Below are 23682 nucleotides of genomic sequence, written 5' to 3' on the forward strand. Positions count from 1 at the left end.
TATTCTCCCTTATCTACTCTACTAAACTTCCTTTCTTCTATATATACATATAGATGAAATTCCCTTTGGCACCTTAAAATATGAACATACATGATTTTGTTAAGTCCATTCCATATTTCCTCCTCTTTTCTTTCCTTTCACTTTCACTTTTGCTCTCCTTCTACTCCATTGATCTCCTCTCTATCTTTTTGATATTCCGTCTCCTCCCCCACTGCCTTCTCTCTCTTATTTTGCTCCAGCTTCCATATATGAGAGAAAACATTTAACCCTTGATTTTCTGAGTCGGTTTAATTTACTTAGTGTGATTTTTCTCCATTTCTATTTACTGGCAAATGCCATTATTTCATTCTTCTTTGTGGCTGAGTAAAACTCCATTGTGTGTGTGTGTGTGTGTGTGTTTGTGTGTGTGTATCTATCTCACATTTTCTTGATCCACTCATCTATTGACTGGCATCTGGGTTATTTCCATAATTTGGCTATTGTGAATTTTGCTGCTATAAACACTGAAGTGTTTACTATATTGTTATAGTATGCTGATTTTAGATATTTTGGATAAATACCAAGGAGTAGGATTGCTGGGTCACATGGTGATTCCATTCCCAGTTTTTTGAGGACTCTCCATAGTTCTTTCCAGAGTGGCTGTACTAATTTGTAGTCACACCAAAATGTAAGAGTGTACCTTGGCTGGGCTGTCTTGTGGGAAGAGCTGAAGGAAGTGCTCTGGGCTGGGCTTGACCTGCTGCACTTGGTGGAAGAACGTGCCACCAAGCCACTGTCATGCCTGAGGACCTACGGGAAGGCTTTAGCGGCGTGGTCACCAACAAATTCAACCAGTTATTTGACGACCAATCGGATCCCAATTTAGGTGCTGAAGGCAGCAGAGAATAAGAAAAAAAGAAGCCGACAAAAGTGGCGTTGGGGGACCTGGGACCAAGAGCACAGCTTAGACCATGGCCCAGTCCATCTCCAATGAGGCAGGCAAACAGCTGTGTAAAGAGTCCCAGAAAGAGCACTGTAGCTCAGCATTAGAGCGCTTACCTAGCAGGTGTGAGGCCCTGGGTTGGATCCTCAGCACCACATAAATATAAATAAAAGAAAGGTATTGTGTCATCTACAACTAATATATTTATATATTCTAGAAAGATGCAAGAACTCACTGCCCCCCCCCCAATGTTGGTGTGACTGACAAGAAAGAGAAGATGCAACCAGCCATGGAGCTTGAGAAAGCAGGAATAAGAAGTGTTGGAAGAAGACCTAATCAACATTTCAAGGTGAGGGGATAGAAGACCAGATAATTGATAGAAGACCAGAAAGGTAACCACCTATGAAAGAAAATTTGAAAAGCCACTTTTTGAAAAGGGTGAAGGAGGTGAATTTTCAGTTGAAAGATTATCAACCAACCCATCTGAGGTCAAGGAGATGGATTTTTTAAAATATTTTATTTTTTAGCTTTAGATGGACCCAATATCTTTATTTTATTTTTTATGTGGTGCTGAGGATTGAACCCAGGGCCTCACACTATGCTATGTGTGGGATCTATCTCTGAGCCACAACCCCAGCCCAGGGTGATTTGATTTTGGTGGCAAATGTAAATTTGATAAGCACAGTGGAAATGACAGCCTCTTTGCTACATTATAGTGGCCTGAAGCATGAGGGTAAAAGTAGAGGTAGCGGATCTCACCCCTGGCAACTGTCCAAGGTGAATTAACTGACTTGGATCAATCCAATGTGACTGAGGAACATCTGAAGGTGAAGAACATCTAGGGGCAGACACTGAAAACAAGGAAAACAAAGTTGAAGAGGTTAAGGCAGAGGGTCCAAAAGAGATGACTTTGGATGAATGGAAGGTTATTCAAAATAAAGACGGTGCAAAGGTAGAATTTAATTTTGTAAACCAAATGAAGGTGCCAACAGGCAATGGAAGAAGGGGTTTGTTCTCCATAAATCAAAGTGTAAAGAGGCTCATGCTGGAGATTTGGTTATGGACCATCATTTCAGGAAGCCAGCAAGTGACATAATGTCTCAGCTAGAGATCAATTTTGGAGACCTAGGCCAATCAGAACTTGGTGACAAGGGAGGATGAAGTGGACCTGGGTTTGGTGGACTTCCAAATGGTGACAGCAGGACTGACAAGTCAAGCACTTCTGCCCCTGATGTGAATGACCCAGAGGCATCCCCAGCTCTAGCTTAACTGGATTCCATAAAACAACCTTAGTTCCTTTGTAGACCCTTCTGTTCAAAGCTTTTGCATGCTTAAAGATCCCAAAGGATAAACAAACAAACAAACAAATAAATAGACTGTCATTCATACCATTCATACCTAAAGACTACAGATTGAATTTTGTCTGTTTTGGAAATGAACTTCTCCTACTACACAGAAGTAACAAATATGGCAGTCAGTTTTGTATTTAGAAATGTATTGGTAGCAGGGATGTTTTCATAATTCAGAGATTATGTATTCTTTATGAATACTTTTGTATTGCTGCTTGCAAATATGCATTTCCAAATTTGAAATAAAGGTGTGAACAGCTTTCACTTCATTTGTGTTTTTAAATTGAGGATTTAGATGTTCCCTCAATTACAAACTGGTTTTAAATATGGGGGGGGGGAGAGTGTACTTCCCCCCCCCACACACATCCTTACTAGCACTTGTTATTATTTGTGTTCTTGATAATTGCCATTCTGACTGTAGTGCGATGAAATCTTAGTATGGTTTTGATTTGCATTTCTTGATTGCTAGAAATGTTAAACATTTTTTTCATACATTTCTTGGCTATTTGTATTTCTTCTTTTGAGAAATTTCTGTTTAGTTCTTTTGCCCATTTATTGATTGGGCTGTATATTTTTTTGCATTGAGTTTTTAATTCTGGAATGAAAAAAAATTAAAAAATTTGGGGCTGGGGATGTGGCTCAAGCGGTAGCGCGCTCACCTGACGTGCGTGCGGCCCGGGTTCGATCCTCAGCACCACATACAAACAAAGATGTTGTGCCCGCCAATAACTAAAAAATAAATATTAAAATTCTCTCTCTCTACCTCTCTCTACCTCTCTCTCTCTAAAAAAAATTTAAAAATTTAATTCTGGAATTAAAAATTAAAATTTTTATTCTGGAATTAATCTCCTCAGAGGAAGAGCTGGCAAAGATTTTTCTTCCCTTCTGTTGACTCTCTCTTTACTCTCTTAATTGATTCCTTTGCTGTGCAGAGGGTTTTTAATTTGATGGCATTTCACTTTTGGGGGGTATACTGTGGATTGAACGCAGGGGCACTCGACCACTGCGCTACATCTTCAGTCCTATTTTGTATTTGATTTAGAGACAGGGTCTCATTGAGTTGCTTAGCACCTCACTTTTGCTGAGGTGGCTTTGAACTTACAATCTTTCTCCCTTAGCCTCTAGTGCTGCTGGGATTACAGGCATGCACCAGGCATTTCACTTATTGATTCTTGGTTTTATTTATTTTTATTTCTTGAGTTTAGGGGTTTTGTTGAGGAATGTGGTTACTGCCCCTATATGATCGCGTGTCAGCCCTATGTTTTCTTCCAGCAATTGCATGGTTTCTGGTTAATTCCTAAGTCTTTAACCCATTTTGATTTGACTTGTGTGTAGGGTGAAAGATAGGGATCCAAATTCATTCTTCTATGTATGTATATCCAATTTTCACAGCACCACTTATTTAAAAGACTGTTTTTTCTCCAACATATTCACTTGGCACCTTTGTGAAATACCAGATGACTATAAGTAGGTGGGTTTTTCTCTGTGTCTTCTATTATATTCATTGGTCATTATGCCTATTTTGATGCCAATATCATGGAGAGCCACTGATTCTTGGAGGAACTTTCCTCCCAATCTGTTTTGTTCTTTCAGCTATAAGAACAAAGATTTGCTCAAGCAGATCAAGTAAAATTTTTTTCTCTTATTTTTTCCCCAAGAATATACTTGGATTGATTAGAGGAATCACATAGAATTCAAGAACAGAGGTCTTAATAGAATTGAGGCTGTTTGAGCCTAAACAATATATGCCCAGAATATACGAAAATTAAAAAAATATCTTGGAGAAAATGAAGGATAATAATAACCCTGATTTCTATCCTATTGTTAACAGTTAGTAGGTATGTTAAATTAGTGCAACCATTATGGAAAACAGTATGGATATGCCTCAAATAAATTTATTTATTTATTTATTTATTTATTTTTGAGAGAATTTTAATATTTATTTATTTTTCAGTTATTGGCGGACACAACATCTTTGCTTGTATGTGGTGCTGAGGATCGAACCTGGGCCGCACGCATGCCAGGCGAGCGCACTACCGCTTGAGCCACATCCCCAGCTCCTCAAATAAATTTAAAAGAGAGTTTACCAAGTGATCCATCAATTCCTCTATTGAATATATATGTCTAAAGGAAAAGAAATGAAATCAGCATGTGAAAGAGACATGTGCTTTCCTGTGTTCATTGGAGCATTATCCATTATAGCCAAGATATGGAATCAACCTAATTGTCTATCAACAGATCAATGGATAAAGAAATTATGGTATATAATACACAATGAAATACTATTTAACCTTAAAAAGGAGGGAATCCTATCATTTTTGACAATATGGATAAATCTAGAAGACTCTGTGCTAAGTGAAATAAGCCAGACACATGAAGAAAAATACTGAATGATCTCACTCCTTCTGGAAATCTACAAAAACTGATCTCATACAAACAGTGATTAGAATGAATGTTGCAAGAGAGAAGGAGGATTTGGAAGCTAGAGGTCAAAGGTCACAAAGTTTTAGCTAAGAAGAACAAAAAAGTTCTGTAGGTCTGATATATGGCATGGTGACTATAGTTAATCCTACTGAATTGCATGCCTGAAATTTGCTAAGAGATGACAGCTTAAGTGTACTCATCACATACACAAACAGTAACTCTTATGAGATGGTAGATGTGTTGGCTTGATTCCGGTAATCATTTCACCATAATTATGTATGTAACATTTTGTTTTATACCCTAAATATATACAATATTTGTCAATTATATATCAATAAAGCTGGAAAAAATAACTATTAATAAGACTTTTTCTTAGCTATAATGTTAACATAGAGAATCAGAAGAAGGTAAAAGCAAAGAAATGACAGAGAGAATGAGAGATACACGGAAACAACAAAGAGCCCAGATTCTCCCTGTTTCTCCTTGCTCACTGAGGTTACAACCTCTTTCCTCTTCTTCCTAGAACCTGCATCCCACCTCTCAATGGTGATGAGGGTAGAATTTTGGTCAGTTTAATGAATTCTAAGAGCAAGATTCCCATTTAAAGATTTTTATGAAAGGAAATTCTAGATCTCCTCTCACTATTCTCATGTACAAAGAGAGATTCAGTAGAGCTTGACTTTCTCTTTCCCTTCTTCTTCTAGAAAATCTACAGAATATTTTATCAGAAATTCTACATGAAAGGAATCTCTGCCACCATCTAGAATCTGGGCATGAATAGATTCTTGCAAGTCCAATTGCCGGACAGTACAAACATACCTTTGAGAGTATCTATGACACAGGAACTAAGATCTGCTCACAGGGTTTGTATTCAGGTAAATCCAAATACAAATGTGCAAGCGATTAAAATCACTGTCTCTTGGACCTGTCACATAACACATGTAATAAATCCATGAGACCTGGAGTTGTGCAAGCAGCATAGGATGCCCTAGGGATTGTGATACTGGAAGATAACTTTTTCATGGCCTCATTTCTTTATCCCAATTTCATATCAGTTGTTTTAGTCCATTTGCATTGCTATAATGAAATACCTGAGGTTGGGTAATTTATAAAGAAAAGAGATATATTGAGATCACAGTTTTGTAGTCTGAAAGTCCAACATTAAGCAACTATTTGTTTGGCTTCAGGTGAGGGCGTCATGGCAGGTGGCATTGCAATAGTGGAAGTGTGTGTAGAAAAGATCAGTGTAAGATAGGAAACCAAAGAGATTCAGGGACCAGACATTTTTTTAAAATAATAATCCACTCTAATTGGAGCCTTAGAGAACTAATCTCATCCAAGGGTGATACCTATAATGACTTAATTAACGCTTGCTAGACCTCATCTCTTAAAAGTTTCACCAACTCTCAATATGGCCACATAAGGACCAAGCTTCAAACACAGACTTTGGGGGACACATTCAAACAATATCCAAATGTAGCTCTATGTGTGGGACTAGAGTGAGAATCCCTGCCTTGGGAGAACAGCCCTGAATGGACCTCAGGCCATCCAGTCTAGACTAGCTTCTAGCAGAGGAGGGGACGGCTGAGGCTCAGAGAAAGGAGCTCCAACTTTTAGCCCACTGCCACATTTTCTCATTAGTTCATTTGTGGATTTTTTTTATTTGCTTGTTTGTTGCTTTGTTTGCTTGTTTCATTGAATGCCTAATATCATCCCACAAAGGATTTAAGATAACCCCCAAATACAGAGGCCTCCGTATTAAAAATAGATCAGTGAGGAAATGGGGTAAAGGAAATTTGAAAGTAGCAAGAAGTATAACATTACAAAGCCAGGAAGAGGTAAGAAGTACCTCAAAATGCAGACCATAAAGAGTCTAATCTCTGTTGCAGAGTTCAGATGACATATCACATTGGGATCACTTGATCTCAAGACAAAAATTCAATTGTATGGGGTATGTCCTTTTATTTCTTTTCTTTAATCAAATTAAGTGAGACACAAGCCCCCAAATGACCAGGCTGATGGGAATTTTCAGTCTCCATCAGCAAGGAACGTCCTAACTTCTTAGTGATTTCCCCAAATCAGGAAGCCTTATCCAAGGCCCAGAAAATGATAGACATTTGTGGGTTGCCCACCCAGGATCCATTGCTGTATACCTTGTTCTTAACAACTCGAGATTTTCTTTTGTATAATAGCAGCCATAAGGTTTAGGGGAGATGGATACTGTCTTCAGGTAGGGAGGAAGGTCCCGTAGTCTAAGTCAGTTTTCATAATCTTATCCCACCTGCCACTGTGCTTGGTTTGTGGTTTGCCTCAGACCAATAACAGTGACCCTCAGGACACTTGTTCTCTAACTGTGGGAACCAATGGCTTCTACCCCATATGTGAATCAGGATACTGCAGCCCCACAGCTTGCAGAAGCAATCCAATAACGCAGAGAAGAGTCATTCTGAGAACAAAGCTGCTACGCGGAAGAGTAAGCAGTACAGAAAATTTCAGAGCAAAGGGACTGGGGCCTGATTAACTAGGCCTGAAACTGGCCCTACTTTTAAGTAAATCAACATTATTTTTTAAATGAATTTGAGTTGAGTTTCTCTTTTGTGCTACTGAAGATCTCCTGCCTTTTGCAGCATCCAATCTCTTATGCTGACAGACTCACAGCCTTTGATACTATTCCCGAACCAATTGGGAGCAGGTCCGACTAATGTCCAATGACAGCTGTGGAACTGAAGATTATTATAGCCCTTTTCTTTCTCCAAAATATTTTTAAAAAATTTCTTTATAGTCTGGGCATAACTATGGGAATGTTGACAGTTATTATGCTGTGAGTGGTGTGGGTAAAAAAGATTGAGAGCTACTGCCCCCCAGACATGGGGGTCTGTGTTTCTTACTGAACTGTTGGAGCTGGTGTGGGGAGAGAAGGGTGCAAACATTTCTTTGTGTTTCCTGACAGATAAGTCCCACAATTCAAGGTAAGGCCCCTCTGTTCTTGGTGTTACGACTCGAGAATTCCTGTCATGGTACTATTGGCCAATAGCACACATTGTGATGACATGGGTGATATTTTTCATATTTTTCTTACCAAACACAGGCATCTAGGATAATGCAAAAGCATGTACAGTTGTGCAGAGGGGGCAAATAGTGCACAGAAAGAACCCAATGTCACCAAAACCAGGTTTTATATCTGTCTCTTAATTTTGCACATACCAATAACTCCTCACAGATATGCATCAGCTCTGGTGGCAGAGAACCAAAACATGAAATAGTTATGGTACGATGTCACTGAAGTTGAGTACAAAGTCAACAACTAGCCAGTATCTCCAAAAATGTTCTTATAAGCTTCCATGGCTTATGAAACCATGGGGGAAAAAAGTTATTTTTTTTTAGTCCTGGTCCCATGATCCATGACATAGACCTTGGAAAAGTCCCTCTCTATTTTGGGTTGTCATTTTTCCATAAGCACAATGAGGAGTTTGGAGGTCATACATTCTGTCAGTGTTAGATTTGATAACAGTCACTCAGTTAGGTGTTTTTGAGCTACCAGGTTCCTCACAGCAGTCTTCACGTCCTTGTTCCTCAGGCTGTAGATGATGGGGTTCAGCATGGGTGTCACCACCCCATAAAACAACGAGATGAGCTTGTCTGCTAGGTCCTGCTTGTCGGCCCCCAGAGGATCCTTAGACTTGGGCTTCCCATACATGAAGAGGATGGTCCCATAGAAGACAATCACCACTGTGAGGTGGGCAGAGCAGGTGGAGAAGGCCTTTTTCCTCCCCTCAGCAGAGGGGATCCTCAGGATGGTGGCAAGGATGAAGACATAGGAGACAAAAATGAATAGGACTGGGATAGCCAGGAAGATCATGTTGGCCACCCCCATGCTGATCACATTGATGGAGATGTCAGCACAGGCCAACTTCAGGACAGCCAGGATCTCACAGGTGAAGTGGTTGATGACATTGTCCCCACAGAAAGGCAGTCGCATTGCTAAGGATGTCTGTACTATTGAATTGGAGATACCAGCTGCCCAGGAGCCTGCAGCCATGGGCACATAGACAGCCTTGCTCATGACCACAGGATACCTAAGGGGGTTGCAGATGGCCACATAGCGATCAAAGGCCATCATGCTCAGAAGAACACACTCTGTGGCTCCCATGGCAAAGGAGAGAAACATCTGCCCAGCACACGCTGAGAAGGAGATGGTCTTCCTGGGGATGAGGAAGCTGTCAAGAATGAGGGGGACGGAGGAAGTTGTGTAGCAGATGTCCAGGAAGGAGAGGTTCCCCAGGAAGAAGTACATGGGTGTGTGTAGGTGGGAGTCAAGGAGGGTCACCAAGATGAGGACACCATTGCCCAACAGAATCACCAGGTACATCAGCAGGATGAGCACAAAGAATGTTTTCTCCAGTTTGGGGTGGGCTGACAGGCCCAGGAGAATGAAGCCCATCACCGGTGAGGTCTCATTGGATCTGTCCATGGTGCATCTGTTCTGAAACCTATAGGAACTCAGAAGGAATTGTCAGTATTCTCTTATTCTAAAGTACCTAAGCAGGCAAGCAAAAAACCTGTCCTCCTGAGCAACTGGAGAATAGCCCTGACAATTGGTCCATCCCAATGGAGTTCTAAGAATAATATAGTGGAGATCACTTCTTCTCTTCAGCTTCCAGTAAGAAGCAACAAGTTAATTTGGACTAATCTTCCTGCAAATGAACACGGGAAAAACTGAACAAAATATGTAAAACAGCTATGTAAATACTTAGAGAGATAGTAAGACAATGAGAAATCATAGGGTCATGATTCTGGGAAAAGCAGGGGCTCAGAGAAGTCAGCCTGGTCCTTAAGGCTGTGTTTCAGCTGGGGCATTTGCAGTTTCTGGACAAGGCCACTGTGAGCCATTAAGCTTCAGTAACAGCCTTGTGGAAATAGGGAGCATGTTTTAAAGTATGACACCCACACTTCAAGACCCTTAACAAAGTTCCCTTTCTTTGGGATGGAACCCCAGAGGGTGGCACCATAGAAATAAGGCAAATCAGAAGAAAAGAAGCATTTGTAAGTGCCATAGTTCAACTTCAAATCTTTTTAAGCCCTGAAATTTGATTTGAGGTGATCACAGATTTCTAGTGTTCCCAAATAACCTAACAGAAGCAAACATAAATTTACTCTGAAGAAAGATACCATCACCCCACTCTTGAAAATATTTTCACAAATAATTTTGCAAATTCAACTGCTGACACACAATAAAAAAGAATAAGGCATACAAAGAGACAAGACAACATAAATGAAAACCAACAGAAATGAACAAAAACCTCAGAAAATAAAGGAGCCCTTTCCTTGGGGAATGTGGGAGTTGAGAGGATATCTCTGGTGATACCTGCTTTGAGAATCGCCCCCACATCACCTTGACACCACAGTGCCAAGGTCTTAACATCCTACTGATCCTTTTTGTACATTTGAAAGGGCGTGTGTGTGTGTGTGTGTGTGTGTGGCGGGGGGTGCTTGAACACTATGCCCAAATTGAATTAAAGTTATCATGGAATCTTTCCTCTTGTATTCATTCTTGATCTGTCTGCGGCAAAGGCACTGCTTTGTTCCTGAGATTCTCTGCAGAGCCCTGGTCCTGCTCTGGTAATTCTTCTTCTTAGGAAGCTTAACTCTCTCCTTAGAATTTTAAGTGCTCTTAAAACTAGGATTTTTTTCTAGGCTGTTAAAAAAATACTTGTTTGCAACTTTGAGAGTGTTGGGGTTTGGGTTTTATTTGCATTGTATCTAAAATATGCATGAACTTCCTGTACGAGCTGTCAGCAATCCAGCAACTTCCTCCATTGTTGCAGCAGCACATCATGCCTGGGAAGCTCTAAGACACTTCTGTGTTGGTACTTAGCATATAGTAGCTGTGACCAAGCCTGTGCCATAACATTTCAATCTAGGTTAACAGACATTTATTGGACATCTATTATGGATTGGGCATAATTCTATATGCTGGGAACACTACAATGAAAGATACAGCCCCTGACCTTGAAGAGCTCAAAATCTAGTAGGGAATAGTCATGCAAACAAATAATTAGAGAAGCAACATCATCACTTCAATAGTAATAGTTACCCCAATGCTCACAACAGATAGTGGGTCTATTTAGCAATTTGCTCCTTTGCCGAGGTAGAAAGCTCCTTACTGCATTTTCTGATAGGCCTGTGGCCTAGATTTGACTATCTTAGTGATATGGGGCTCTTTACCTCTCTGCAAGTCTCAATCAGTTTTGAAGTAGTTGTTCTTGGTTATCCAGTTGAAATTCATCTTTTACAACTTCTGCTGCTTCTGTCATCTCAAGTACCTAGATAGTTAATCTCTCTGCCACAACGCAGCTCTCCAAGTATAGCTTCAGTATAGTTTAGCTTCAGTATAAAGATAAACAAGAATCTTTCTTCCCTTTTTTTCCGAAGTCCTTAAAAAAATAGCTATACACCTTTGAGGCAAATGTGTCATCCTACAATTGATGAAAAAGGCCGATACTGAGAATGGTCCCCAAGCTTGAAGAGGGCCCAGGTGCCCAGGACACATTCCCCTGTAATGTATGGGTTGGAGCAAAAACCTGGGTCATGTGAAGAAAATATTTCCTCTATGTTATCATCCAGAGGTGCTGCTGATTAGTAATGTCAGACTTTGGACTTTACAAAATGAGAAGGAGCCCAACAACTTTCATCAGGAAGGGACAACTGTAGGGTCCCTGGAAAGCCCTTTTCTTCTGTTCAGTGATGGGGTGAGACTAGATGATCTTAGAGACTCTTGCAGCTTGATGGATATTTTTAATTCCATGAGAATAATTCCATGCCAATTAAAGTGCTCCATCTCTCCCCTCCTCAAGCCCCCATTCTATTACAGTCAGGATTTATGAAAGATATGTAGCTGCATTCTTGAACATTTTGGTGTTGCTTTTATTAAAATTTGCACTTACCTTTATTGGAAACATAATGAACAAGAGTTATCTCTTCCCCAAGGATTGGAAAGAGGTTGCATGTCAGAAAAAGTCACCCTGGGTCTGAAGTACCAGTGTGAGGGCTTAGAACCTATAACAGGTAAAGGGTCTGACCGGTCCTCTCCCTTCCTCTCCTGTTCTCAGGGCACAATCTCCAAAGGACTGGCCATTGCTCTTAGAACTCAATTTAAATTCCAGTTTGTTCTTTGGGACTGTTTTAGTCCCTGAGGTCATTTAAAGTTTGGAAAGTGAGTTGTGCTCAGTTTAGAAACTTTGTAATCTTCTGGGAAAATATCCCCAAGATCCAATTATACTGAAGGCCCTGGTGGAAGTTTGGTGCTTGCTTCTTTTACTCCTTTTCTCCCTCCTTCTTTTCTGTCCTCCTTTCCCACTCTCTCTCTCTTCTTCTTTCTCATCTACCTTCTTCTCCTCTTTCCTTGTCTCCCTTCTTTCCTTCTGAACATTATAATCCCATCAAAAAGTCCAATAGCCTGCTGTTGGTCAGTGATTATGTAATTCATTCAGACACCTCAATTTCTTTCTTCTGTGCCACAAGTAAGTGCTATGTTGGCCAAGCTATGCTCATGCAGTGGTTTGGCTAGAGGGGGTCTGAGTGAAAGTCTTACTTTCTCTAAATTTTCATCTCCTTGGATTAGCACTTGCTGTGTTCTCCTTGATCCTCACCAGGCATCCAACTAAGTGACTGTACTTTCAACTTCCTATCATTTGCGCATGTGCTCCTCAACCTTGTGGGAAGTCACTGACGAGAGTGTGACCCAGGACAGAGATGGTCCATAGAATGGGCACATTTCTTTATTCCGCAAATGCTAATGAGTATAATCCAGAGAAGGCAGAGCAGGACAGACACCTAGGCCTCTGCCTTCAGGGAGTGCACCCTCTAGCAAGAGGCACAAGCCTCTAGGGGAGAGAAGGGGAGAGGAGAGAGAGTGAAAGATGACTACCCAACCAGGAAGCCAGGGGGGACCAGGAGAGTGCCTGGCTGTGGTGGAAGGCCATGGAGGCCAAGCCCAGACTTTCTGGAAAAGATCTGAGGTGTGACCGGCTCACCAATGGAGCACATTGCCCAACTCCACTCCCTGCTGACAGAACAGTTAAGAGATATAGTGGGTTTTGATTGGTCAAAACTCATGTGTGTAAATATGATTTGCCAAGGATAAGCAGAGCTCACCAAGGGAGTAGTCTGAACCTGTTTCCTGGGGAGACACTTGTGTTTATTGTGTCTTCCTGAGGACACATGTGGACATGACACCACTCTTGTATTAGATCTCTGGTCTAAAGATTGCAACCCCACTTGGAGGATTTAGAGATTCTGTCAGGAGTCGTGAGAAGCAGTACATCCTCTGTGAAGGGGAAGAGGACTGCCGCCATTTTGAGATAAAACAAGGACTGTAATCAGAAACTACAAGGTCAGAAAAACAGAATTTCCCTGAAGAGTGGAAAGAGGAGGGAGCAGCAGTTGCCTCCAGGTAAAGTGAGGGTGCCAAGGCTTTGCCTTTTATGGAGGGAGACTCTTCATGCAGGCAGGCACCAAGTGGAGGCATGAGTGTGTAATTCCTGATGTTTGAATGCAGGTTATCCAAACAATATTTGCCTGTTTGCAACTTCATTCTAGGATGCCTCACTTACCTGAAAAACCCACATCTCTTTCTGAGAATGTTCCTTACATTGTTTCTGTGCTGTGTACCACAAGGTACCCTGACCATGAGGTGCAGGTGACCAGGCCACACAGATACCTGACCTGAGGGCAGTCAGCAAGCAGGCTGCCCAGTGACCAAGAAGTGGCCTGTTGATCTACCAAACCTCTTAGATCTGTCTTGCAGGGAGGTTGAACTCAAAACCCAAGGACAGTTGATGAAAGGCAAGAAGGCACTGGAGGAGAAAACAGGGCAACACAAAGACAGAAATTAGGGAGCTGAAGCCTGATCCATGGTAGCTGAAGTCTGAATATAGGAAGGAGAGTAGAGGGTCGTTAGTTCCAGCTGGAGCAAGAGGCACAACCCAGAGTGTTTGAATCTTCAAAATGGCAGGCCCTAGAGCTGGGGTATCCAAAGCCCTGCCACAAAGGCCCAACAGGAGCCACTTAGATTCTGACTGGCCTTGTAGCACTTGTCCAACTGTGAGGCCCAACTGTATCACTGTTCTCCTGTGGGTCCCACAACATCCCTCAACCTTTAAGGAAATCAAATGTGATGGAGGGGGAGTTCCTGGCATTCAGAGGGCAGAGGTCAAAGATGGTAGACATCATGGATGCAAGGTGCTGGGGCCCAGTGTAGGATGCTCCCTCCACCTGCTCACAATCAGAGTATCCTCCTACTAGGCTCTATTGTTTATACAACACTTCTGACACCAAGTATGTGGGGTTTTAATTTTTTTTCCCAGTTCTCCAGCTCTCTGAACACCAAGTGGGTATACTGATTTAATTCTCATGCAGACTACCTGGTATTGACACAGATCCCACAGGTTGAAGGCCCAATCTCTTAAAACTGCCACCACTTCAGATGCCAATCACAAGTGTGGGCCACCATACTTCTGACAGCTAGGTATATGGGCAGGGATGTTCCCACAATGCCCTCATCAGATTTAAAAATTTGTTAGACTGGCTCACAAAACTCAGGAAAATGCTATACTTTCATTTACCAGTTTATGAAGAAGACAACTCAAGAATTGCCAAATGAAAGAGCTACATAGGACAAGCTATGGAGAAAAGGGCAAGGAACTTCTGTGCCTTCTCTGGGGGTTCCACCCTTCCAGCACCTCCATGTGTTCAACCTGGAAGCTCTCCCAAAACCTTTGGTTGGGACTTTTTGCAACAGTTGGCACATCAATTAAATCATTGGTCATTGGTGACTGAACTTGTTCTCCAGCTGGCTCTGCTCTCTTCAATCAGTGGGGCTGAACATTGTGGCACTCTGATCACATGATCTGTTTCTCTGGCACAAGCCCCCAACCGGAAGCTACTTGTGGGCCCACCAAGTGTTCCTCATTAGCATAAACTCAGACACGGAGAAAAGAGGCTTATAATGAATAACAAAAGACATTTCCCCATCACTCAGGAAATTACAAGGGTTTTAGGAACTCTCTGGCAGAAACTAGGTATAAAGAGCAAATGCATATATTTTTATTATATCACACTATTGTACCCTCATACTTACCTAATAGGGTTGTTGGGATCATACAGTAAGGTAAGATTTGGGAAACAGGTGTACATCAGCGGCAGCTCTTATTAATATTAATGTCTCACCAGTATCTCAAATATAATAAACCAGTTGACCATAAATTTTCAGTCATAAAACTATTTCTTAGTTATATCTTTATTTCTAGAAAAAGAGCTGGACATAGTAAATGTACAGAAACTACATACTGAAATGTCAGTCACAACTTGGCAGCTACCCTTAACCCTCACACCAGGCCAGACAGGTTCACCTCTCTTCTCCACAGCTTTCTTCCAGTTCTTAGGACTTGGTGTGCACCCAACCATCTATGGTTCATTGGCTAGGACCTTATAAGAAAAGAGAATAATAAGAGAAAAGCATGAAAATTTATTCAACATAATATAGGAGCCTTCCTTTAAAAAATGAAGACCCTAAGAAGTAGTTAAACCTGAGTTCTTGTGTGTATGAGTGTGTGGGTGTAACTGGGGGCTGAACTAGTGGCACTCTGCCACTGAGCTACATCCCTGGCCTTTTTTATTTTTTATTTTGTGACAGGATCTCACTAAGTTTCCTGGACTGGTATCAAACTTGCAATACTCCTGCCTCAGCCTCCCAATTGCTGGGATGACAGGTGTGTACCATTATGCCCAGCCTGAGTATTCTTTATAGTAGGTTTCTTGAAAAACAGAAAGTAGTGGTGAAATATGATAAGGCAAAAAAGAAGCAGCTAAGTATGGTAAGCTAGAGAAACAGCCTGGCCTATGTGCTTAGATTCTTTTGATCTTTGGAGATAAACATGTCCTCTTACTCCAGGTATACAAAGGGCAGTACGACTCTCATCATCTAATCATTTCCCTTCTGAATCTTCTTGCATTGTCTCACATGTGAGCTTTGGGGAACACCTCATATCTAACTATAACAGAAACCTTCTTATACATGTTGTTTTTGTTACTCAGCTTTCTATTACTGTGTGACAAAATATCTGGGACAATCAACTTATATAGTGGTTTATTTTTTTTTTTATAAAGAGAGAGTGAGAGAGAGAGAGAGAGAGAGAGAGAGAGAGAGAATTTTAATATTTATTTTTTAGTTATCGGTGGACACAACATCTTTGTTTTGTATGTGGTGCTGAGAATCGAACCCGGGCCACACACATGCCAGGCGAGCGCGCTACCACTTGAGCCACATCCCCAGCCCCTATAGTGGTCTATTTTGACTTACAGTTTGGGAGGTTTCAATCCACGGTTAGTTGACTCTGCTATTTGGAGGCCTGTGGCAGAGCATCATGGCCAGGATGAGAAAGGTAGAAAGAGGAAAAGGTGGGGCTCCACTGTCCTCTTCAAGGGCATGGTGCAGTGACCAGAAGACAAACCACTGGGCCCCACATTTTAAAGTTGCCACCACCTCACCATAGTGTCAAGTTGGGGACCATGCCTTTAATGATGGGCCTTTAGGAGACATTTCAGATCCAAGCTGTTTCTCAAATTCATTCAGCTTAAAACATTCCATATGCCAAGATGCTATGTTTGGGTGTAATAGTCCTGAACCCAGCAGGAATTGTAGTCATTGTTGATTCTTTTCTCTCCTGTGTATCCTGTCCTAGATCTCTTTCTAAATCCTATAACCTCTTAATTCTAAATGGATCTAGGGTCACTGTCTCCTCAATCTCTGTGATTCTCATCCTGGGCTAGTTCCACACACTCCTGCTGCGCCCAGCCTCCTGAACAGCTTTGTGGTACTCTCAGTCATGCCTTGGTTTATCGATAGTTTCACGCTACTGGGTGTTTTCCAGAGACAAAGATCTGTTTCTGATCATCATGTCCACCTTCTACACTAACTCTCTAGTGCCAGGTACATAGGTTCATATGAGATGTGTGGAGCATGGAGATTGGAATGATGGGAAGGCTAGTAGCAGTGAGAGACAGAGACGGCCATGGATGGGTCACTGGGTCACTGGATGGAGGGGAGAAGATGCTTGGGTGGCTGAGGAATGGGTCTACCCCAGAGTTCCTGGGATAGACCAGGATCACTGAGACCAGCTCTTCTTCCCTTCTAGACTCTTTGTGAATCAGTGACAGAGCCACTTTGAATTCATCATTGTGATAAAGCCCAGGAGAATTCTGAATATCTTGTACTGGAAAACTTTCTAAGCTGAAGTTTTCTTGTAGTAAGAGGGGAGCTTTTGTAGGTTTACAACATTGTTTAATTGGGTCTATTGGGTAATGTCTAATTTCTGAATCACTCACCAAACTTTAAATTGCTTCTGGGATAGTTTCCAGCCCCAAAGCAACCTGGCCTTAAGTTCCTGAGAGAGTCTTTATGGGACCCTGTGGAGAGCAGCATGGGGCCCAGAGAAAAGAGGATGCCAGGCCCAGCTTGCCCTGGGTACAGCCTCCTCCAGGCTGAGGCTCCTTGTTGAGCCTCTGGCTTGAGAGTCAGACTCGTCTTCTTGTTTTACTGAGTCCCAAGGTCAGGCAAGGTTTCTGGGGCTGTGGCTGTACCTTGGACCTCTCTACACTCGGGGTCATTCTGAGATATTGGGGAGTGAGACAACAGTTAAAGGGTAAATACTATGTCATCATTGTGCACCCTGTTATTCCCAGGGTAGATCTGATAGATGTGCTCTGTATGGCATCCTAGGTTATGGATAGGTTACATCCAGATGGACAGGTAACACTAGAGCCAGCTACTTGTCCTGACACCAGTAAACCAGCAACCTCTCAGCTCCATTAGCCTGCTTGCCTGCGAGCAATAGATGCAGCCTGGATTGGTCCCCAAGCTGGGTGAGTGCTAGGTGGGTCGGGCAACAAGACCACTCTTTCTAGCCATGGCCAACTTTTTACCATTTGGTGTGATGGAAAGAAGAGGTCTTGTGCTAAGGGTACAGGGAGGGGGCTGGGAATAGGGATGGATCAGGCCACAAGACAACTATTTCCAGAGCTTTGACGGCTGTAACTGTGACAAAAGAACAGGTCTGTTTTGCACAAGGCCAGAAGGCACACTTAGGCCCAGTGGAGAAAGAGAGAAGTAGGAAAAAGGCAGATTTCAGATCTCTGAAGAACTCTGACAGCCCGGTTTCCTAATGACCTTTCCTGGAACCTTCACTGTTCAAAACATTCAGCTGAGGCTGAGAATCACCTAGGGAAAGGGGATCCCTGGTGCTGTGGGTAGGAACTGGTCTGGTTTAATATGTAAGAATTCTATCAAGTTCAGATTCTGCTTCATCTCTTAATCCCTGATAGCTTGAGATAAATTCTTCTGAATATTGTATCATTGCCAATTAGAAAAAAAAAGCCCCCTTTCTTCAGGACCATGTATAAACCCTTCGCCTGTCCTCAGTTTCTCTACCTTGAAACTGAGTGGGACTGAAATCGGTCAGTGATTTCTGGTGTACATCTGACATACATAGAAACTTTTTGTTTTAAAAAATAAATAAAACAAATAAACAAACAAAATTAAAACAGATTGCCAAGGCAATCTGCAAAGGAAGGACCCAGAAATCAGTATTTTCAGTCAGCATTGGGGGAGCTATTAGGGATACAGCTCCATGTCATTGTGCCCTAGGTCTGATGACACTTGTTTTCTGAATCTCTTTGGCAGCAGAATTTTGATAGTCTCCAGTGTAGATTTTGGTCCTGGGAGGTTGAGCAGATTTGCATGTGAACATGTCTGCAAAACCTCCAAATGGCATTGGATGACATTTCTTTCCAAATTTGATGTGGTTGTGACTCAAGGCCCCATCTAACCCAAGCTGGGGTTGTGAATTTTGAGTGGGCTCCAACAATTAGGTAAGATTCTATTTCTCTGGCCAAGACTTGGAGTAGCAAAGATGCAGGCAGTCAGATGTGCTTATAGGAGGAATTCTTCTCTCCAGATTACATTTCTGGAGACTTTGGTGGGGTTCCAGAAATTTAATTTGGTCAGATTTCATAGAGAAGAGAGTCATGATCAGTTGAACTGATGTACATTAACTAAACTCACAAAGAAGTGCAGTATACGCCAGAAATAAAACTGTTAGGGAGATAAGTAATTTTGTATTTTCGATCTAGTACATTCTCTCCATGTAAGATAGTGTGGGAAGCCAGATTATAAGAGAAACTTGCTGAGTGAGAAGGAACCAGATCCAGAGGAATAGACCCTGTGACTTCAATGGACAGGGGGCACTGAGCTGTGACAGCCCAAGGTCTCCAATTTTACAGCAGACACAAGAGTTACTCAGAAGTCCCTGCTTCCCTACAAAGTTCTGGAGACAGCATATGTAGACATATGACATTTCATTAGCTATATTAATATCATCAATTACACAAAGTGTTCTTCATTTTATTAAATTTCATTAAATTTCCAAGGTCTACTCTTCCAAAGTCTACTACATAGCCTGGCTTGTAGATAACTTGTTTTTTTTTTTAAAGTTGAATTCTCAGATTTATCTATAATAAAATATCTATAATAAAATAAAATATGTATAATAAAAAAATCATCTATAATATAAAGTCGAATCTCAGATTTATCTATAATAATAAAGATGTTATGCTGTAATCCCCATGCATTGACTCAAGCAAGCCAAACAGAAAACATGTATTTTTCTGCCTTCCATATTCCTAGGGAGGAAAGAGAGAGTTTGAAATGGAAGCATCCAACCAGTCTACTGTGACAGAATTTATCTTGCTTGGCCTCTCTGCCCACCCAAAACTAGAGAAAACATTCTTTGTGCTCATCCTGTCAATGTACCTGGTGATCCTGCTGGGCAATGGCATCCTCATCCTGGTGACCATCCTTGACTCCCATCTGCGCACGCCCATGTACTTCTTCCTGGGGAACCTGTCCTTCCTGGACATCTGCTACACAACCTCCTCAGTCCCTCTGGTCCTAGATGGTTTCCTCACTCCCAGGAAAACCATTTCTTTCTCAGGCTGTGCCGTGCAGATGTTTCTCTCCTTTGCCATGGGGGCCACAGAGTGTGTGCTCCTGGGCATGATGGCTTTTGATCGCTACGTGGCCATCTGCAACCCCCTTAGGTACTCTGTGATCATGAGTAAGACTGCCTATATGCCCATGGCCATCAGCTCCTGGGTGGCTGGTGGAGCCAACTCTTTGGTGCAGATTTCTCTTGCAGTACAATTGCCCTTCTGTGGAGACAATGTCATCAACCACTTCATCTGTGAGATCTTGGCAGTCCTAAAGTTGGCCTGTGCCAACATCTCCATCAATGTGATCAGCATGGGGGTGGCCAATGTGATCTTCCTGGGGGTCCCAGTTCTGTTCATCTTTGTCTCCTACATCTTCATACTCACCACTATCTTAAAGATTCCCTCAGCCGAGGGAAGGAAAAAGGCCTTCTCTACCTGCTCTGCCCACCTTACTGTGGTGATCATCTTCTATGGGACCATCCTCTTCATGTATGGGAAGCCCAAGTCCAAGGACCCGCTGGGGGTTGACAAGCAGGACCTCACAGACAAACTCATCTCTCTTTTCTATGGACTTCTGACCCCCATGCTGAACCCCATCATCTACAGTCTGAGGAACAAGGATGTGAAGGCTGCTGTGAAGGATCTGGTATCTCAGAAATGCTTCACCCAGTGATGGTGGAATATATTTCATGATCCATGGAGTTGGATGGCTCTCACTTGAGAATCTCAATGCAAAGCAAATCTAAGTGAAGGGAGAGCTGCCTTTACAGCCATGCCATTCACAGTGTGGCCCATGGACCAGCAATGTCAGCATCATGTGGAAGCTTATTTGACATACAGAATTTTGGGGCCCATTGCAGACCTACTGAGTTGGAATCTTTGTTTTAACAAGATCCTTCAGGTGATTTGCATGCACATTAAACTTTAAGAAGTATTGGATGGTAAGAGTGTGCAGTGAATGCTGTGGTGTGCTGCCTAGATCCCCATCCCTACGTAGGGCTGAAGAACTTGTTACCCTAGCTGCTGGGCATGTGGGTGGCTGACAGCATTCAGCTAAGTCTTCGGGGTTATTCTGGGCTAAAGAGAACTACCTCACCCAGTCATCCTGCCTCCCAGCTCAAGAGCTTCCCCATGGTGGCTTATGTCCTCCCTCTGCACAGCCCTACTTCCTTTGCCCATTCCCGTAGATGTTGATCTGAAGAGCGCTTCCAGTAAACATTCTGCAGGAAAATTTCCCCATTAGAGTCAGCATCTGGGGAGCTCAACCTCTGACAGGGAACAACATTCTCAGCCCAGAAGTGTGAACAGCATGTTTTCATTCATATCATTGCTGTGGGTCCTTCGCTGGCGTGGCCTGTACCCTGATTCCCATGGAAAGAAGCTCACTGAATTGCTTTTGTTCAAAGAAACAAATGCGCCCTAAAAAGTATTTGCTAAAGTAAATTCCTTTAATTTTCACTTCCATGAATGGATCTTAATTCATACTTATAAGTGTTTCAACTTCTACACAGAGAATAAGCAGGGAGAAAGGGTGCAGTAATCAGTTCTATGGCATCTTCTTTAAGGGCAAAGATGTTTGCGGTCTAGAAAACATGTTGGCACCTAATTACAAAAAACAAAACAAAACAAAATCCTAAAAAAAAAAAAAAAACCCTTGTGATTATCTATATGTCTACTAAGTGGCACATTATCTCAGCCTCATTAATAATGAATAAATGTTTATATTCATACATCATTATTTTAAAACAATCTGTAAATTAGGTTAATTTCACTTTGCAAGAATTCCTGTGTTTTCATAAAACTTGTTGAGAAAGCATAGAATTGTAAATTCAGTCACTTGTAAGCCAAACAATTTTAATAACATAAATAGAAAAATACATTTAAAATTTACCATGAAATTGAAATGAGATAAAAGTTCATTTGACATGATATGAGTTAGGACCTTCAAAAGTAAAAGTGTCCAGGTTTGGGACAGTCTTAGGAGGGACTTGCTAGTTCCAGGTAATATTTGTCTGTGTCACCTAGAAAAGTAATTTGCATATAAGTACTCAGTAAAGTACCTTTCCCCAATTACCTTTTAGCTTTCTCTTGCCCCCACTTGGTGCTCAGAGATGGGACGTTTTGTGTGGCCGATGGACTTCTGCAGCGGGTGTAAGTGAGAGTTGAAACTTTTTCCTAAGAGACCATGCAAATTTTAGCTCAAGGCCTGAGGTAGTCTATGGTCCCCAACTAGGTATCTTCAGGGATTGTTTCCAGTCTCCATGGAAAGGATAACACCTTTGGGAGAACCAGCTGTGTCCACACATTGTAGTGAGATCTCTGTGCATTTCCCCTGGTCTAACAAGGAAAAAATGGTGTTGTAAGGATTACAAAGATGCACAAAGAACTTTGATGCCAATGTCCATCTCCTTCTCACAAAGGAATAATTAGTACCCAGGACATTTTTATTAGCAGAGTGTCCTACCTCCTTTTAATACTAGTCCTTATCAGTTGCTTTTGATAGACACCAGACTCCAATTCAAAGTTCACTACTTGCTTGCTGCCTCCCCTTCATCCACTTATAAGAGAAACTTCCCAACCCCTGAGCCTGCTCAGCAGGTACGCCATAATTCTATACTAACTGGGTCTCACCCCCTGGCCCCAGTTAAGGATTACTTGAAAGGTTCTCTGTTCTGTGTCATCAAAGATCTCTGACTAAGCAGGTCTTAGCAAAATACCACTTACCTGCCTAGAGCTGCTTCTGTCTAAGGCTTGATCTTTTTGCTCCCTGGCCAACTCCAGAGCTTTTTTTCTATACTTAAGTCCTCTACTTCAATGTGTAACCTTTGTTCTATGCTATACCAAAGGGGAGGGTAGTGTCCAATATTTCTGACAGAAATTGTCCCTTCCTTATTTGATCCAAGCTGCAAATGGACTCCCCATTGACCCAAAGTATGGATACCATCCCATTTTACTGTGATAACATTTGGTGTCCTCTCTGGCCATAATGGCCTTGAGACTGATCATGTTTAATCAATTTTATTCATTAATCATTTTTAGTTGTAAGCAGGAGAAACCCAAAGTTGAGCCAGCTTAAACAAATGATTGTATTTATTGATTTATGTGAGCAAATAGTGGGCGGCAGCTGGCCTTGTACATGACAACCAGGGGCTTCGGGGCTGCCCAGACGTTCTCTAGAGCTCATCATTTTTTTTCTCTTTTTTTAGAAGAAATGATTTAGCTTTATACTCAAAAAAGAGACATTACAATAGACAATCTTTTTATTTTGTTTTTATTTGTTTATTTTTTCGCAATGCTAGAGATCAAGCCCAGGGCCTCCCATAAGAGTGTTAGATAAGCACTCTACCACTGAACTACAACCTCAGCTGCAAGCAATCTTTTAAAAATTTGTTTTAATTGACAAGTAAATATTTTGTGTGTGTGAGTGTGTGTGTATGTGTTATACAACTTGACGTTTTTATGTAAGTATGCATTGTAGAATGACTAAACTTTCTGAACCTATTTCCTCATTTCTGTAATGTAAATAAAAATACCTACTTCGTTGACTTCTTGCCAGCATTAAATTAAAATGAGAGAATGCATATCTGCACCATGCCCAACACATGGTACATAACTAAAAAACAACATCCATCATTCTTCCGGTTATTGTTGTTATTATTACTGATGGGTATATGACCTGTAAGGACTCGTAACTCCTAATGTTTGCACAGTGGATATTCCTTGAGATTCCCTAGCTACTCATACCTTTTGCTTTGACTCTTCCTGGGGCACATGATTTCTGTTCTAATTTCATGTTTCTCATAGCATCTGGTTTATTTCTATTTCACTAGAGACCCAACTCCATCCAGCCAGTTCTAAATATCCTGTCCTACCTGAGCGACGTGGGAGGACTGAGAGGCCCTTGTGAAGATGAGAGCCCAGAGACACAGGCTCCCTAAAAGA

At 41.8% G+C, this 23682-nt stretch overlaps 2 protein-coding genes and 1 pseudogene across 2 annotated transcripts; 2 read left to right on the top strand and 1 right to left on the bottom strand.

The window, feature by feature from the left end:
* The first annotated feature begins 777 nt into the window (after nt 1–777).
* LOC143390844 (SERPINE1 mRNA-binding protein 1-like) lies at nt 778–2191 on the top strand (annotated as a pseudogene).
* A 6015-nt stretch (nt 2192–8206) lies between these two features.
* Nucleotides 8207–9166, bottom strand: LOC143390845 (olfactory receptor 13C7-like). The gene has a single exon (XM_076843291.2). It carries the CDS (start codon nt 9164–9166, stop codon nt 8207–8209), a length of 960 nt encoding a protein of 319 aa, XP_076699406.2.
* A 10290-nt stretch (nt 9167–19456) lies between these two features.
* LOC143390846 (olfactory receptor 13C7-like) lies at nt 19457–20413 on the top strand. The gene has a single exon (XM_076843292.2). The coding sequence runs from the start codon at nt 19457–19459 to the stop codon at nt 20411–20413; it is 957 nt and encodes a 318-aa protein (XP_076699407.2).
* Nucleotides 20414–23682: the final 3269 nt, after the last annotated feature.

The sequence above is a fragment of the Callospermophilus lateralis genome, chromosome 2 (assembly GCF_048772815.1).
Source record: "Callospermophilus lateralis isolate mCalLat2 chromosome 2, mCalLat2.hap1, whole genome shotgun sequence".
Lineage (NCBI taxonomy): Eukaryota > Metazoa > Chordata > Mammalia > Rodentia > Sciuridae > Callospermophilus > Callospermophilus lateralis.